Source organism: Parasteatoda tepidariorum, chromosome X2 (assembly GCF_043381705.1).
Source record: "Parasteatoda tepidariorum isolate YZ-2023 chromosome X2, CAS_Ptep_4.0, whole genome shotgun sequence".
Lineage (NCBI taxonomy): Eukaryota > Metazoa > Arthropoda > Arachnida > Araneae > Theridiidae > Parasteatoda > Parasteatoda tepidariorum.
Window position 1 is genome coordinate 26,576,032 of NC_092215.1, and position 15,108 is coordinate 26,591,139.

The 15,108-nt window shown below is 28.1% G+C and overlaps 2 protein-coding genes across 3 annotated transcripts in view; one reads left to right on the forward strand and one right to left on the reverse strand.

Moving 5' to 3' along the window:
- Positions 1 to 15,108, forward strand: part of LOC107455117 (DNA ligase 1) — a 340,752-nt gene that overhangs the window by 272,631 nt on the left and 53,013 nt on the right. The gene's annotated exons all lie outside the window — the stretch shown is intronic.
- On the reverse strand, positions 5,449 to 14,543 carry LOC110282501 (aldehyde dehydrogenase family 16 member A1; the record flags this gene model as incomplete). Its single annotated transcript, XM_043056739.2, is given in 3 exon segments — positions 5,449 to 6,241; positions 11,653 to 11,838; positions 14,339 to 14,543. Coding segments are annotated over 3 exon segments (676 nt in total), but the record flags the coding sequence as incomplete, so codon positions are not given.

The following is a 15,108-nucleotide window of genomic DNA, read 5'->3' on the forward strand; positions in this document are numbered from 1 at the left end:
TTAAAATGATTGTAAGAAACATCCGCTATGAGATATTGGCTCGATTCTTATCTGTTTAATATTGGGCTATCATATACAGCTAAAACGCTTTGTTATACTTAACATAAGAAAAATAAAACGGCAAGATTGAAGTTATTAGGAGGACCACTTGGGACAGAAACAATTACTGCACATTCAAAGAGACTCTAAAAAAATGTTAAGACTGAACTAATTTTTTGACCAATTGACATGGCCTAGCGTAATTTGAAGAATTTTTTAGAAAATTAAGCTCACTTTCCACGTGAATGGTCCAGATACTATATCAACGCCTTGTTTATTCTTCTTAATTTTTTTTCTCTTCATTTTATTAACTTATTTTTTACAACAAATAAATCGAAAATTCCAGCTACTCTTGTATATCTCTTTTCACCAATTGCTGAATTCTGATTTTTTTTTTCTCATGGAGGCATTCATATTTCTATAAATTTTTCACTCATTAATGTTATATCCTTGGTCGTTTTCAAAAAAATGATTTTAACTTTGTCCAGTCTCTCAAAATATTGAGAGAAAAAACAAACAAACAAACTCAAGCAAATTTGGATTCAACAATATAACACAATGTTTACACAAGTAGATATTGAAATTCAGTCATTCCTACTTTTTCATGTTGTTGCTTATCCTGTTGCTGGCCTGATGAAGTCAGACCAGATCTGTGAACCCGTTGACCTGAATGAAATTGAAGACCAAAAGAGGAGTCGAGTAGATGTCTTCCCAGAGAAGACAGTTCAGGATGTGATCGGCGGAAGCCCGGTGTAGATGGCATTTAGGGCAGAGGGGGTAGGTTTTAATTCCCTCAGAAAATAGTAAACCCTTTAGATGGCCGGTAGCTAGTCAGAATCTCCTTTCAAAGGGAAGAGTCAAAGAAACTCCAGGCTTATTACCTTTGTACCAATTACTTTTTCATTATTGTATATCATTTAATTGCTCATTTTGCAATAATTATGATTCCGCAGTGGACTGATCGTTAAGACACGGTTCCCAGCAGATCACCGAAGTCAAGCATTACTGGCTGCTGTCAGTGTGCGGGTGGGTGACCACTGGGATTAGTCTGCGTAGGGATCGAGGGTGTGCTGTATTGGTCCTCGTTAAACTTTGCTACCGTAAAGTGCTCGACTTCGCTTGCAGGTAGTTGGGCTATCGAAGCGGGGGTACCATCCCCTCTGCAGAGGATCAAAATTGTGATGGCATGTCTTGATGTTTCCCAGACCGCCGACAATAGCCCATTGTGCAGCTCTAGTGCGACGTAAATGAACTACAACAAGCAATAATTATGAAAAATGGCAATGTTTACAAAAAAAAGTATATATTTATTTAAAAAACAAATTGAAAATATATATTTATTGGAGGACAGAATTCAATCCACTGGATCATTTCTAATGACTTTTCAGTTTTCAGAGTAGCACTCGCGTGTACAGTGCGCCAGAAAAAGAAAAACGGGATTACCCAGAATAACTTTTGATCTAATGTTTCTCTGTCTTAACGGTTAGACTTCAAATAGGCTAATTATTAAAATTATTGAAAAAATCATGTAGAAGTGGTCGAAAAAACGAAGTGAATTTACGACTGAATTGTCGTTAGTCAAAAAATGATTGCCCAAATTCGAATGTTGTCATAAAATTGCATTCAAAAAACTATGTAAAATTAGGCGAATTCTGTAATATTTACATTCAAGGGGTGCACATTTTTCAAGAAGAAATAATTGCTTCCAATGCAATAGGATTAAATGGAAGAGATCCTAAATGAACACAAATAATAAGTTTAGAAATCATTTTAAATTTGTTCAAACCAAGTTTTAAACAGGTTTTGTTCATTTACAGAGTTATTTCACATCTTAATTTTTAGAAATTTATTCATAAAGCTATTTCAATTAAACCAAATTTATCATTAAGAAAATTAATTACTTTAAAATTCTTGGATTTTCGTTTAGAAAGTTTTTTTTTCTACATCGATCCTATTCTATTAAAAATAATTTTAATTTTAAAAATCAGTCATAATGGTGATTTCAAAACTTCATTTTAGTGAAAAGAAATATTGAACTATAAAATTTTCAAGTTTTATAATAAGGAGATATTTTCAAACTATAAGCTAAAACATTTCATCTTTAAAATACAAGACAATTCAAGCAAATAAACAAAAGGTAGTCTTATTTTTTAGAATCTTATTTATTGTTTTCTATTTTTATAAAATATTTTTTCTAGTTGTTATGCTATTCTAATATTTTTCCATATTTCTAATTATATCTAAAATATAAAATCTTTAAACTTAAATATCTTTTGATTTGTATTAAAATTATATCTTTTAATTGGTAATAAGAAACATTTAATAAATTTTTAGAGAAATTTCGTCAATACAAATATTAATTTAATTATAACAAGAAAATGTAAACAAGTACTTCAACTGTTTTTATTTCAGTTTAATAAATAAAATCATCTTTTTTTTGTAATATCTCTTTTATATCTTTTTTACTGAATCACAATTTAAATGAGTTGATTGAGAAATATGAGATTTAATTTTTTTGCCTTTATGGAATTAAAAATTAGGTTGTAAATATATTGTTGTATGGTATTACTTCATTAAGCAAAATTACATTAATATTTGAAATGTAATATATTCCAACACTTTTGAAATGATATTTTAAAAATTTTAAGCTTTTGAATTTTTAAGAATGCAAAGTTATTAAATATAGCCCCCCTCCATAAAAAGTGATGGTAATGAAAATCTTACCACTTTTAACTCTTAAAACATAATGTTCAAAACATTTTATTTTAATGTTCTAATTAAAGTTCTGGGTGTTAACAAAATAAATTATACTCACCTGACATTGGAAAAAAAGTTGTACATAGATAAATTCAGATATCCCCCCCTTTTTTTTAATAAAGGTGTAAATCAAATTATTTTATATCACTGTAAGAGAAAGTGCCTGCTTAAGCACCAGAATTTATTTTGTCATTTCAAAATTTAGAAGAAGAAAAAATCTATGAAATAAAATATTTGTTTTGTTCATTTTAGCTTGTTTTCAGTACTTAATTATAATATATTTCTATTCTATTTTCATAATATTTGTATCAAGGCATTAGCATAAATTACTATAAAACATTGTTTTTTTAATTAAGTACTACAGATTCAAATACATTGTCATAATTTATTTCTAAAAATAGTTTTGTTTTTTGTTACAAAACCTTTTTTTCGGGATTTCATTTCGCAAATCTGTTTTGTTCTACTTGCTCTAGCCATTTCATTCCTTTATATCTCTTACCATACCTTTCTTCTAAATTAAATTTTAAATTTCATGATTGATATTTTTTACATGCTAATCTACATAGGTTGTTTTTATAAAAATATTTTGATCTGTTGTACAGACTAACTATTGATCTGATTATGATTTCATCCTTGAAATTTAATTAGTAATAATTCACTTATAAACAGAGAAGAATCGTTTCAGAGAAACATGCTCATCAGGAAAATGTGAGGACTGCTATACGCAAGTATGGCAGTCCATCCTATGTGCAAGTTTAGTTAAAAAAATACCTCACAATTTAACTTTCATCTTTAAAATCAAAAGTGCTGTTCCAATATCCTTTACCAACATTTTCAAGAACATCTTCACCATTAACACTCATCAGTCAGTTATATAATCTGGGGGAATTCTGAAAATAAGTTTCTTTTTCAACTTATTAATTCATCATAAAAATCACAGATCGTGCGTAATAGAAATTAGCAGTAAATATATATATGTGTGTGTTTTATAGGAAATATAGGAGGTTTTTCTATATTTTCGGTAAAAAATATACGATTTATAGGAAGTATTCTTAAACAAACATATACATTGCTGCCAACTAAGATAGGAAAAAATCCAGTAGGTTTTACAAAATAATATAAATTTCATGATAGCTGTTACATAATATTTTAAATATTTTTCATACAGGAAATTTTATTGTCATTAAAATACAAAACTTTTATTACCCTAATAACTATAAATTATCTGCAATATTTTCCATTTATGATTGGCATTAAATGAATTTTTATTATGATTAACTTTAATTTTTGATTTTAAATAATAATAAACAAGTATCTTTCATTATCTAGTTTATTATTATTTAAAATAAAAATCTTTTATTATTGATAATTAAAAGATTTTACAATTCAAAAAGGGAGTTTTTAATAAAAATAAACTGAAATTTTTAGAAAAAAGAAAAGTTTAAAACTGATTACTATAAGTGAGGCAGTTTTGGGGGCCCCTACTATAAAATAATTAGTAAAAATAGACAGTAAAGAAGATATTAGGTATCGAATAATATTTCTAAATAATTCAGTGAAGTCCAGAAATGTGAAGTCCTCATTAATTCTTATAAGCTAAAAATAATGACAGTAATAAATATATTACACTTGATCAGCTATTTTTATACTAGAATACATAGTTATTAAAATTTATAGTCATAACTTTTGACACACTAATAAATAACGTATAATAAAAAGAGCACATTTCAGGCATGCATTTGCTGGATGAAGAAATTATTTGAATTTTTTTTTAAATATGTGTTGTTTTTAATTTTCTTCTTATTGTACATAGAAGATAAATAAAAGATTGTCATTCGTATGCACAAAAGTAACATTTATATAATTTAAAGAGAGAAAGAAATTTTTTTTTATCTAATAAATTTTCTCATTAATAAAACAATGTATATATATTGAAAAAAAATAGATATTCCTCATTCTTCGCACTTAGAGAGTAATAAACAGCAATAACTGAGGGAAAAAAACCCAAATAGTTCGTAACATTGCAGGGATTTAATGGAAATAGAGTGTGTCAAAAAGTATTTATGCAAAATTCTTGTTGATTAATAATATCATATAAAAATATCAGGATTTAAAAAACCACGTGAATATCAATAGCAATATTTTTGAAAAATTACAATGAAAAACTAGTGGTATCTTTGCGGGAAAAGTAACTAATAAATGTACGAATCAAATTTTGTGTATCATAGTAATAATGTTTAAAAAATATAGGGATTTTTAAGAAACAATGAGAAAATTTGTAGCAATAATAGTCGATAAAACGATTGAAACACCAAATATTTCCTAGATTGTGGGTACCTCCCCTATTTTGAAGGTCAGAAATCTGAATCTGTCAAAAAGGTATTATATTCAGAGAAGAATGTTTTTTTTTGTGTTTAAATTTGTAACTTAAAATATTGTTTGTACTAATTAATGAGCATATTTGAGGTCACCCCCTCGAACCATTAAGATTGCGTCCTAGAACATAAAGATCCGATCATTAGATCAAAAGTTATTCAGGGGGGTCCGTTTTTTTTGCACACTGTACATTGAATTTAATTAACTTTCAAAAATTTTCTTTTTACTAAATTGTAAAATAAGTTCTGTTTTATTTTTAATTAATAGTTTCTAATATGACATGTTCTCTATTTTTTATTTGAAGGCATAATGTAACACATTCCAAACATGAAACATAACATGACTTCATTTGTTTAAGATACTAATTTACTTAAATTTCGCAAATTATAAAATTGTGAAATGCTAAATGCATCAAATTAACAAGACACAGAGGAACATTTTTAAAAAAAAATATCATTTATAGACATTAAAATCATTTTTATGTTTTGTATTTGGTGAAAACCAAATAATAAAAGATTAATATACTGTTCACCACATTTTTACTGTAAAAATATATAAAATATAGCGTCACGTTTTAACAATAATAATAACAAAAATAACTTCTCTATCAATAATTTGATATAAGTTGTAGACATAATCTCTTAAACAGCTTAGGAAATAAGCCTAATTTTTATATTAATCCCACATTATCTTGTAATGAGCAATCATTTTAAAGTAAATAGGAACAAGAGCATCCATTACAAAAATAAGAATTGTAACAATTATAAAATAAGATTTTACATTATTATGCGAAACCTGTACCCATTGGAATAAAAATTGCTTTGGAATATGTTGATTCTAATAAGAATTTAGATGTTTTTGTTTTATCCAAGCTGTTTGCCAGATTTTTACAATTAAATATTTTCTTTGGTTGAATAGAATGATAGGAATCATAAATAAAATCAGCTCCATCCTCTGTGAACCATATTGCATCAATATTGAGATGGGAACTTAAATGTCGAGTCAAATAAGGTCTGGAACTTGAAACAACATTTAACACACCACCAGGTAATCCAGAAGCTTGAAAAACCTAAAATTAGAAAGAAAAGAGACATTGTGTAATAATTACGTAAACCAGGGCAAATTTCTATCATAGGAATCAAACAAAGATAAAAATAAATATATAACATTTTGTTAAATAAAAATTACGTTTAAGAAATATTTTAATAGGTACCTGCAAGTGAAGTCATTATAATAAATAATGACAATTTGTCAATTCAGAAGCCAATCAGGTGAGACTTCGCTTACAGTCATCCAATTAAATCTGATTTGAATCACATGGTTAGGCATAATCACTTCAATACTTCTTGAGTTTTAATACCTTATTTGTCTTTATTGTTTGGTTCAGAGAGAGAAACAAAAACCATATTTAAAAGTTTGACACTATTGAACTCAGCAGACAATGTTGTCAAAGTTTACTGCACTTATCTTTTTTTTTAAAAAATAAGCCTGAAAGTTAGATTTTCAATTTTTAGAATTCTTCTTATTTAATATTTATTTATTAATTTTTCCAAAAAACATGTTTTATTTTAATTCACTCTTACATATTAATATATTATTTCATTTTAATCATGATAGTTCTTTTATATCATGATGTATCTATACATATAAAGAGTGACAAACTATTGATAGGATCATTTTTTTCATGTCCTTTAACTGGGTGCGTAGGCAAATCTTTCAATCAAAAATAAGCACCTTTTAAGCACTTTTCAAGAATTTTCAAGCATTAAAAAAATTCACATTCTATCAATGAAACAAAAAAGTAATCAAGCACACATAAAAAATTGATGTGCATGTGCATTTTTGGCAGGCCTTGGGCAGCTCTTGTATTCGTTATTTGCAGTTCATAAGGGGTTAAAAATACATCTCCCCATTTCTGATGTTATTGAAAAACAAAAACTTTTTTTAAACAGTTTTAGCTCTAAAAAAACCCAAAAAGAAACGGACGTAAATCGACACAATCAGTACTTTCCCAAATCACTGGTCTAATCCAAATAAATTCAACTTGATCCTTGTGCATGAATGATTCCCTAGCACTTTTTAAAAACGCCAGCTGAAAAAAGCACCTTTAAGTGCTTTTAAAACCAATTCCTCCAAAAAAGCACCTTTAAGTACTTCCTAAAAACGCTAGGCACCCTGTTTAATATATAAGGTAAGTAGTGCTAAAATGTCAATATTTTATTTATTCCTTGTGTTAATGCAAGTTAAATATAGTTCTCAATCACCTTTACATACATACAATGTGAACAACAGTCATTCAAACAATTACAGTCAGCACAAAATCCTACAGAACTAGGCTAAAGTGGGGCTGCTTACTGGCATGTTTAGACTAAAATCAACAGTCATACTCTGTTTTTTATATTTTTTCAAATTTTTAAGGTATTACTGAGCTAATGATGATGTAGAATATACATAAGAATATTTAAGAAATATTTACAATGAAGTAATAGATAAAGTGTTGAGGAGAAAAAGAATAATAAGAAAAGAATGGCTTACAGGTGAAACAATGCTTATTGAAATTCACAATAGGAAACTCCTTATTACTGATCAGAAGATCAAGGAAAGATAAGAGGCAATATTTTAAAGAAACATTAAATGCAAACCGCGTCAAGGATTTGGTACTTGCATTTCAAGAAGATCACGGATACCCACACGGATAGCTAACTGATCATTCATAAAATCGTGTGTTAAAGTTCGGTTAAGTTTCTCCACACAAGTTAGAAATGTTAATTAAATAGAGTATTGAATAGTGAAAGAGCACTAGAACAATGGAGAAAAGTTGTAACTAAAAAAATTTCCCAAAAATGATGATCAAACAATGTTAGAGAAGCATCAGTCTTCTTTTAATACCACAGGAAATTGTTTTTAAAAGAATACTATTAAACAGATTAAAAATATTTGGTTCATGGAATACTAAGAGAGGAACAAAGTTAGGAATTTTAATACATCTTTATACTTACATTTTATTGAATTTAAGCAGAACTTTTGACTCGGTAGAAAGAGGAAAATAATAGGAAATTTTATCAGCTAACAAAACACCACAGAAATATATAAATAATAAATGATAGCAATAAAGCATGCATTGAAATAAATTAACAGTTCATCAATTTTTTCTTGGCACGAGACTAGGTGGTAATTTCAGCATCTAAACATACAGACCTTCAACTTAAAACACTTTTAATAAATTTTGAAATAATAAAGGTTTATGCATGAATAAAATGAAAATTAAAGTAATAAGAATGAAAGTAAATTTGAAATCTAGAAACAGAGGAATCATTTGACTATTTAGGTTCAGTTGATGATAAATGAGGCTGCAGTGGTGAAGAGAAATAAGGCAGAGAATAATTAAAGCGAGAACATGTTTTGAAGGACTGCATAAATTCTGGAGAGCACCAAATATTGAAATAAATGCAAAAATAGTTACCAGAGAAGTTCTACTTTATGGTTCAGAGGCGTGAATGTGGGCAATAGAAAAACAAAAATTAGAAACCTCTCAAAACAAATTTTTGACTATACGAGGTAAAACAAAAATCTTTTGAAAAAAATTAAAAGACAATAGAAAAGAAAATTCTTAAATGAAGATGGAACTGGCTGTTTTGCTTACTTAGAATGGGTTCGAAGAAGGTAAGTAAGTAAAGTACTGTACAGAATATAGCGTAACTTTTTAAAAAAATATGTTATGATATATTTGCACTTTTCAATAAAGAAATGTATTGAATATCCTGGGTTATAAAAAAATTCTATCGGTCTAAGGTATACACATTTACTTACACATTATGTGCAATTCATACATTTGATTTTGTAAATAAAGATACATAATTTTTCTCAATAAAAATTTAAATTTTTACCAACATTTTGATAGTTTTTATAGTCAAAAGTCTTGTGAAAAAAAAGTTTCATTTGCACCATAGATCAATATCCACTATAAATCATATAAATGCTAAGAACTCTGTATTTAATAAGATTCATTTAAAAAAATAAAACTTTTCAGTGATCTTGTTTACTGATACAAAGTAACAATTCACAGAAATTATCATACTTTATATTAGCTTTCAGAAGTTTTGATGTTCATGTTTGATTTTTCTCAAAGGTAATTTTTTGCTCAAGCACAATATTTCAAAATTATTATTTTTTATTATTTTTTTAATATACCTTGCTTAATGTCAACATAGTTTCCTTTTTACTTACATTATACAATAACTTCTATTTAATTTAGTTATAATTGAAAAAATTATGACTAAAAAAAATTCAAAATTTAAAAAAAAAAAAAAAAAAAAAAAAAAAAAAAAAAAAAAAAAAAAAAAAAAAAAAAAAAAAAAAAAGAGAGACCATATATGCCAAGTTTATGAGACAAAATGCATACATTACACGTGGTAAAAAAAAGCATATTGAAATTACAAAATGATTGCAATTCTTTGTGCTAAAGGGTGAAAAATTAGTATTTAAAATCAGGAGATGGGAAAAGAATAAAAATTAAAATTAATTAGTAAGATTCAAGTGAGTTATCTTTTACAGAGCAGATTTATTTTTGACTAATTAGAATAAAGCTAATATAAGATAAAATGATCAATAGTTATATAAAAATAAAAATTTCTAAGTTGTGATCAATATTCTAATAAGATAATGCATTTATTAGATCTTATTTTCATTGTAAATAATAAACATTGAAAACATCAAAAGCTATCATTGTGGAATAATAAATACAATGGAATAACAGAAATGCATTAAAATATCGATTCATATAAAGCAAGTATTAATATGATATATATAATACACGCTTGGATTATAGTGTAAAAATGTATAGTAAAAAAAAAAAAAATTTATTAATAATTTTTTATGTATTTATTGTTTTCTTTTTAGTAACAGAAATTATGAATCAGAAATATGAGAAATAGAAACTCAATTTCAAAAGGAATTATTAAATGGGTGTTAGTGCAAGAAGTTCATTTATTTCCCTTAAACATGCACAATTTTTTAATATTCAAATCTTTTTCATCATTAGGCCTGAACATATTGATACACTCACCATAAAAACATATTAACACAACAAATAGTGTGCTACGCTTGAAGTAAGTAATAGTATACTTAGATGTACTGTTTTACATTTTGTAAAATGCACAGGTCACAAATTCCAGACGTGTCCATCAAGAGGGATGCCATACAAACCACTAGAAAAACTTTTCATATTTTCCAGTCAACTTTTTGAGCCTCTAAATTGTAATGATAAATGAGGAGTTGACTTAGACATCAGTAATAAATTTGAGATTGGTATAAACATATTAAATGATCTTAAAAACCTATCTGATTTGCGAGATAAATACAGACATGAAAAGTAATGCAATTATAAAAGTATCAAAACTTTTTAGAGTTAATCATACATCTTTAGAGTCGATGCTGTATCGATGAGAGAAATCTAAAATGCCTAAACTGCACCAGCATCATACATTGAGCTTGCTGTATCTTTGTGATTTGTTAAAAATTTCGTTTTTCAACAAGTGTGAATTAAAAGGCCAAATACAGTAAACACAAAACTAAATCTTCCAAGTTGAAAATAGGAGGTCAAATTATATGCAGGAAAATAGGGTGTGTTGTAATCTGGATGTTCTTGGAATTATTTACTGAAACAAACATAGATGTTCTTACGTAACCAGAAAATATAACTTTTGCATAATGTTTCTACACCATCATTTGTTCCATCTAACTTTTTTCTGGATAGTAATAAAACTAATTTTTTTGCAAGTGGAGTGGAGTTAGTGCTGTCATAACTATTAATAAAACAAATTTCTGGCTAAAAATAGCAGTTGAAATTTTAAAAAAAATTATTCCATGATAAATGAATTTACGTTTAAATAAAAAAAAAGCTTAAAAAAAATATATTGACTTGCTAGAAAAATATTGCATAGGAGAAACTATATGGAAGAAATTTAATGAAAATGACAATGCACCCCCTATTATCTTTATTGATTACATTTGCAATAGGGTATATTTTCAGAGGTCTAATTTTAATACAATTCAGACCTCTTTAGTTATATCCCTATTCTTACAACTTGTATTCTTTATTATTTTACTTTCAGAGAAATTTTAGGATGAAAATCGACTGAAACTTATATAGTAATTAAAGCACCTTTTTTTTAAGCGTTTAAATAATAGCTCCAATTATGCATGCCAACAAAAAGTCCACTGTATCAAAATATAGCGTATGGTCTCAATCGATACAGATGATTGGAATTCTATTTTTAATTGAATTTTTAAAAAATAATGAAGGTAAAAACTAATTTTTTTTTGCTTCATGTTACCTTATATCGGAAACTTTTTTCCTTTCATATTGATTTCTTGCTACTGGATCAACACACACACACAAAAAAAAAAAAAAAAAAAAAAAAAAAAANAAAAAAAAAGAAAAAAAAAAAAAAAAAAAAAAAGATATTTAAGTGCTCTTACTTCACATATTTTCAAGGCACAAGTAGGATATCTCTCACTTGATATGGCAACAACAGAATTTCCAAAGATAATGGCTGGGATGATCAAAAATACAAAAGAAAGTAATGGATCTTTGTCCGGACACTGTATTCCAATAATGCCTAAAGGATGATACTCTTGAAACACTTTACCATACAATTTCGTGTCCTGTTGATAAATAAAATAAGTTTTCAATAAATAGGCAGAATGAATGAAAATAGAAGAGCTTAGTAATATTCTGAAAAAAAAAGACATGAAATTTAGGGCTTACAAAATTATATGTTCAGCTGCAAATAATAAACAGTAACTTGAATTTTTCTTCTCCATGTTATTCAATAAGATAGGTTTTATTAGAAAAATGTGTTGGTAGGCATTTTTCTACTGTTATAGTTCTAAATGTGATTTTCCTACAAATGCCACTTAGAACCTATTTCCACTAAGCCATTTCTATTATTTTAGCAATTTTTAAATGTAATAATATAAATAAGACAAATGGTTCTGTTACTTATTCAGAGAAACAAAAGAATTTTCTTTCGAATAAAAGAAGTTTCTTTTTTTTATTTAAAATTTTTTAGGAAACAGAGGTTGTTCAATGATTTCGAGACATATGCATTAAGCTTTCTATACCATGGTAAAGAATCAAAGTTGAATCAGATTCTTATACATATTAGAATATTTATCAAAGCTTATGGTCAAGTTTTAACTCCTAAACTTTTACGTGCATTTTCAGAGATATTTGCCGTTGATGGACTATTTATGCGAAATGTCAGAAAATTTCAGAGGGTGATATAACACAATTTCTCTCAGAAAAAGTAAGAGGCACAGTTACATCTTTGAAAATTAGAGGTGAGCAATCTGTTTTAAACCTTCAACGCTAACTTTAAGGTAAACTATTTGCTCAGAGCCATTGAATTTCCAGGCATTTGAGTCCATTGCAGCTCATAGAGGACGAAAAGTTATATTCTGTTTATCAAGCATTTTGAACAACTCCAAAATGAATGTTCCAATTCATGCATTAGAAAGTTCAAACACCTCTCATCCCTTTGTTCCACAACCTGTCTCTTTTTTTTTGTCCATAATCATAAGTTAAAACTTCAGACTGTTTAAGGGACTTACCTATAGAAATTTTAATAAGGGCTGATTTTTATTGGACAATAGTACACACTCAATTGCCTATTCAACTTTCTGCAATGTGTGCTAATACCCACTATGTTTGGATGGATTCTCTCGGGCGACCGTTCATTTGCTACCATAGCACTTTCTTCCTTCTCTTCAGTTCAAAAACATCAGTACAGTAATTTCGGTATCAGTTCTCGACAAACACGTCAGGGAATAGGGCCAGGATAGCCTGGTTGGTAGGGTATTGGGCCCATGTCCAAGAGTTTGTGGGTTCGATCCCGGCCGAAGACTCCCCGTGTAGTAAATGGTGACTGATGCACGTTAAATATGTCGATTCGCAAAGTCCTCCATGTTCCCAATATAAATCACTAACTCTGGGGGTGCTGATCCAGGAGTTTCCTTGTCTTCTGGTTTGGTTCAAAATTAACAAGGCTACGGAGTTGAACATTAGTAGTCATAAACCCAAAATTGGGTTGGCTGTTCAATGACGGATATAAAATAAAATAAAACACATCAGAGAATTTGGAAACAATAGGAAAAGAAGTTAATGAGAAAAAAGTCTGGTCTAGGCATAACCTTGAAATACTAAAAGATTTTGACAATTCCTATGAGGAAGAGCTTCATCCTTGCAAAATATGGAAAAGAGCTCTTCTTCTCAAACCAATATCTGGGAGAGATGGAGCTGTGAGAACTGTTCATTTGCAGTGTGGGGACAAGATCCTGTCACATTCTCTGCAATGGGTCATTCCCTCGGAGATAGACCACAGGTGGAGAGGATGTTCTGAACCAAGGTTTGCAGAAACAAGCACTGACTTTTCTTTACTCCTAAAAGAACTGAAAAATGCTTTGTTCTTTTTCGGTCATACTTTCTGTTTATTAAATACATGTGTTCTGTCTTCTATATTTCTGTCTAATAACAGAGTTTAAACTTAATATATTCCTGGGTAAAATTGGGCTGTCAATTATTTTACGTGCAAATAAAAAATAATAATGTCACTTAATGCTAAGCCAAAGAAATATTTTGCCTTTGTTTTAGAGAAGTGTTAAAATTTTCCTTCAAATCTCGCAAGAATGGACATTTCATGGACAACGAATAATATAAAAAAAGTATTGGTAAACATGTGTTTTACTTTATTAGATTTTTATTTTGCAATCAGATAAAAGATACTTTTATGGTTGCATTTAAAGACAGTTGTGTTACACATTAACTATAAAAAAATACAAAGACAGAGTTGTCTATACTTTTAACGTTGTAAGCCAAAAACTTTAGTAAATAATTATTCAAGCGACTGGTCAAATCAAAGCAAATAAGAGAGATGTGTTATGAACTGATCTAAAATTTTTTTTAAAACTTTGTATTCCTTACATTTATATAAACCAAATAGATCAAATCTAACAAAAAAATTAGATGAGACTATAAGCTGAAAATTTACTTAGATCTAGAAATCAATGAACAAAAGCAAATTTGGAATAAATTACATAAAAAATAAAATTGATAAGAATACTCTTTCTGAAAATAAGGCAAAAACGTGAAAAAAATTGTAATTACCACAATTCGACCTTCAAATTGAGCAATGTGATTTGCCCAGTAAAGTAATACAGTAACAGCTTGCTCAACTTCTAAGGAAAAAAATTCTTTGATTTTGCCAGTAATCATGCACAATTCTGATGCTAACTCTTCTTTCTTCTCATTTAGAATTTCTGAAGCTTTACGAAGAACAGCAGCACGCTTCATTTTGTTCGTACACTCCCACCTACAAAAAAAGTAACGTTACATTGTTTACTTCTGCTTAATGCAAGCATATCATTTATTTTGTATGTAATTAAAATATTAATTTTAACTTAAGTTAAATAAAAAAACTGTGTTTTAATAATTTTAATTTAAAGTATAAATAAAGATGTTTTCCTAGTATATGTGGTTTATGATGCATTTATCATTATTTAGTTAATACTTAGAAGTATAATTTTCAGCAGTTATTTTCTTTGATGTCTTTAAATGTCAGTGAAAAGTAATACAGTCGAACCCCGCTATAGTGAACCTGGGATATAGTGAACACTCGGATGTAGTGAACTTTTTTAGCGGTCCCGTCCGTATTCCTATTTAAATAATGTTATTTTTAACGCTTATAGTGAACAGCTTAGAACTTGGAAACTCGGTTATAGTGGACTCAAATTTCATTTCTTTAAATATCTTTTTCAGTCCTCCATCTTTAAACTTGTAGGTGTTGGGACTGAAAATGAATGCATTCCTATAAAATGTGTCATATTACTCTCCTTTATGCTTATCACTTTTAACTATACTGTAATAAATGTCAAACA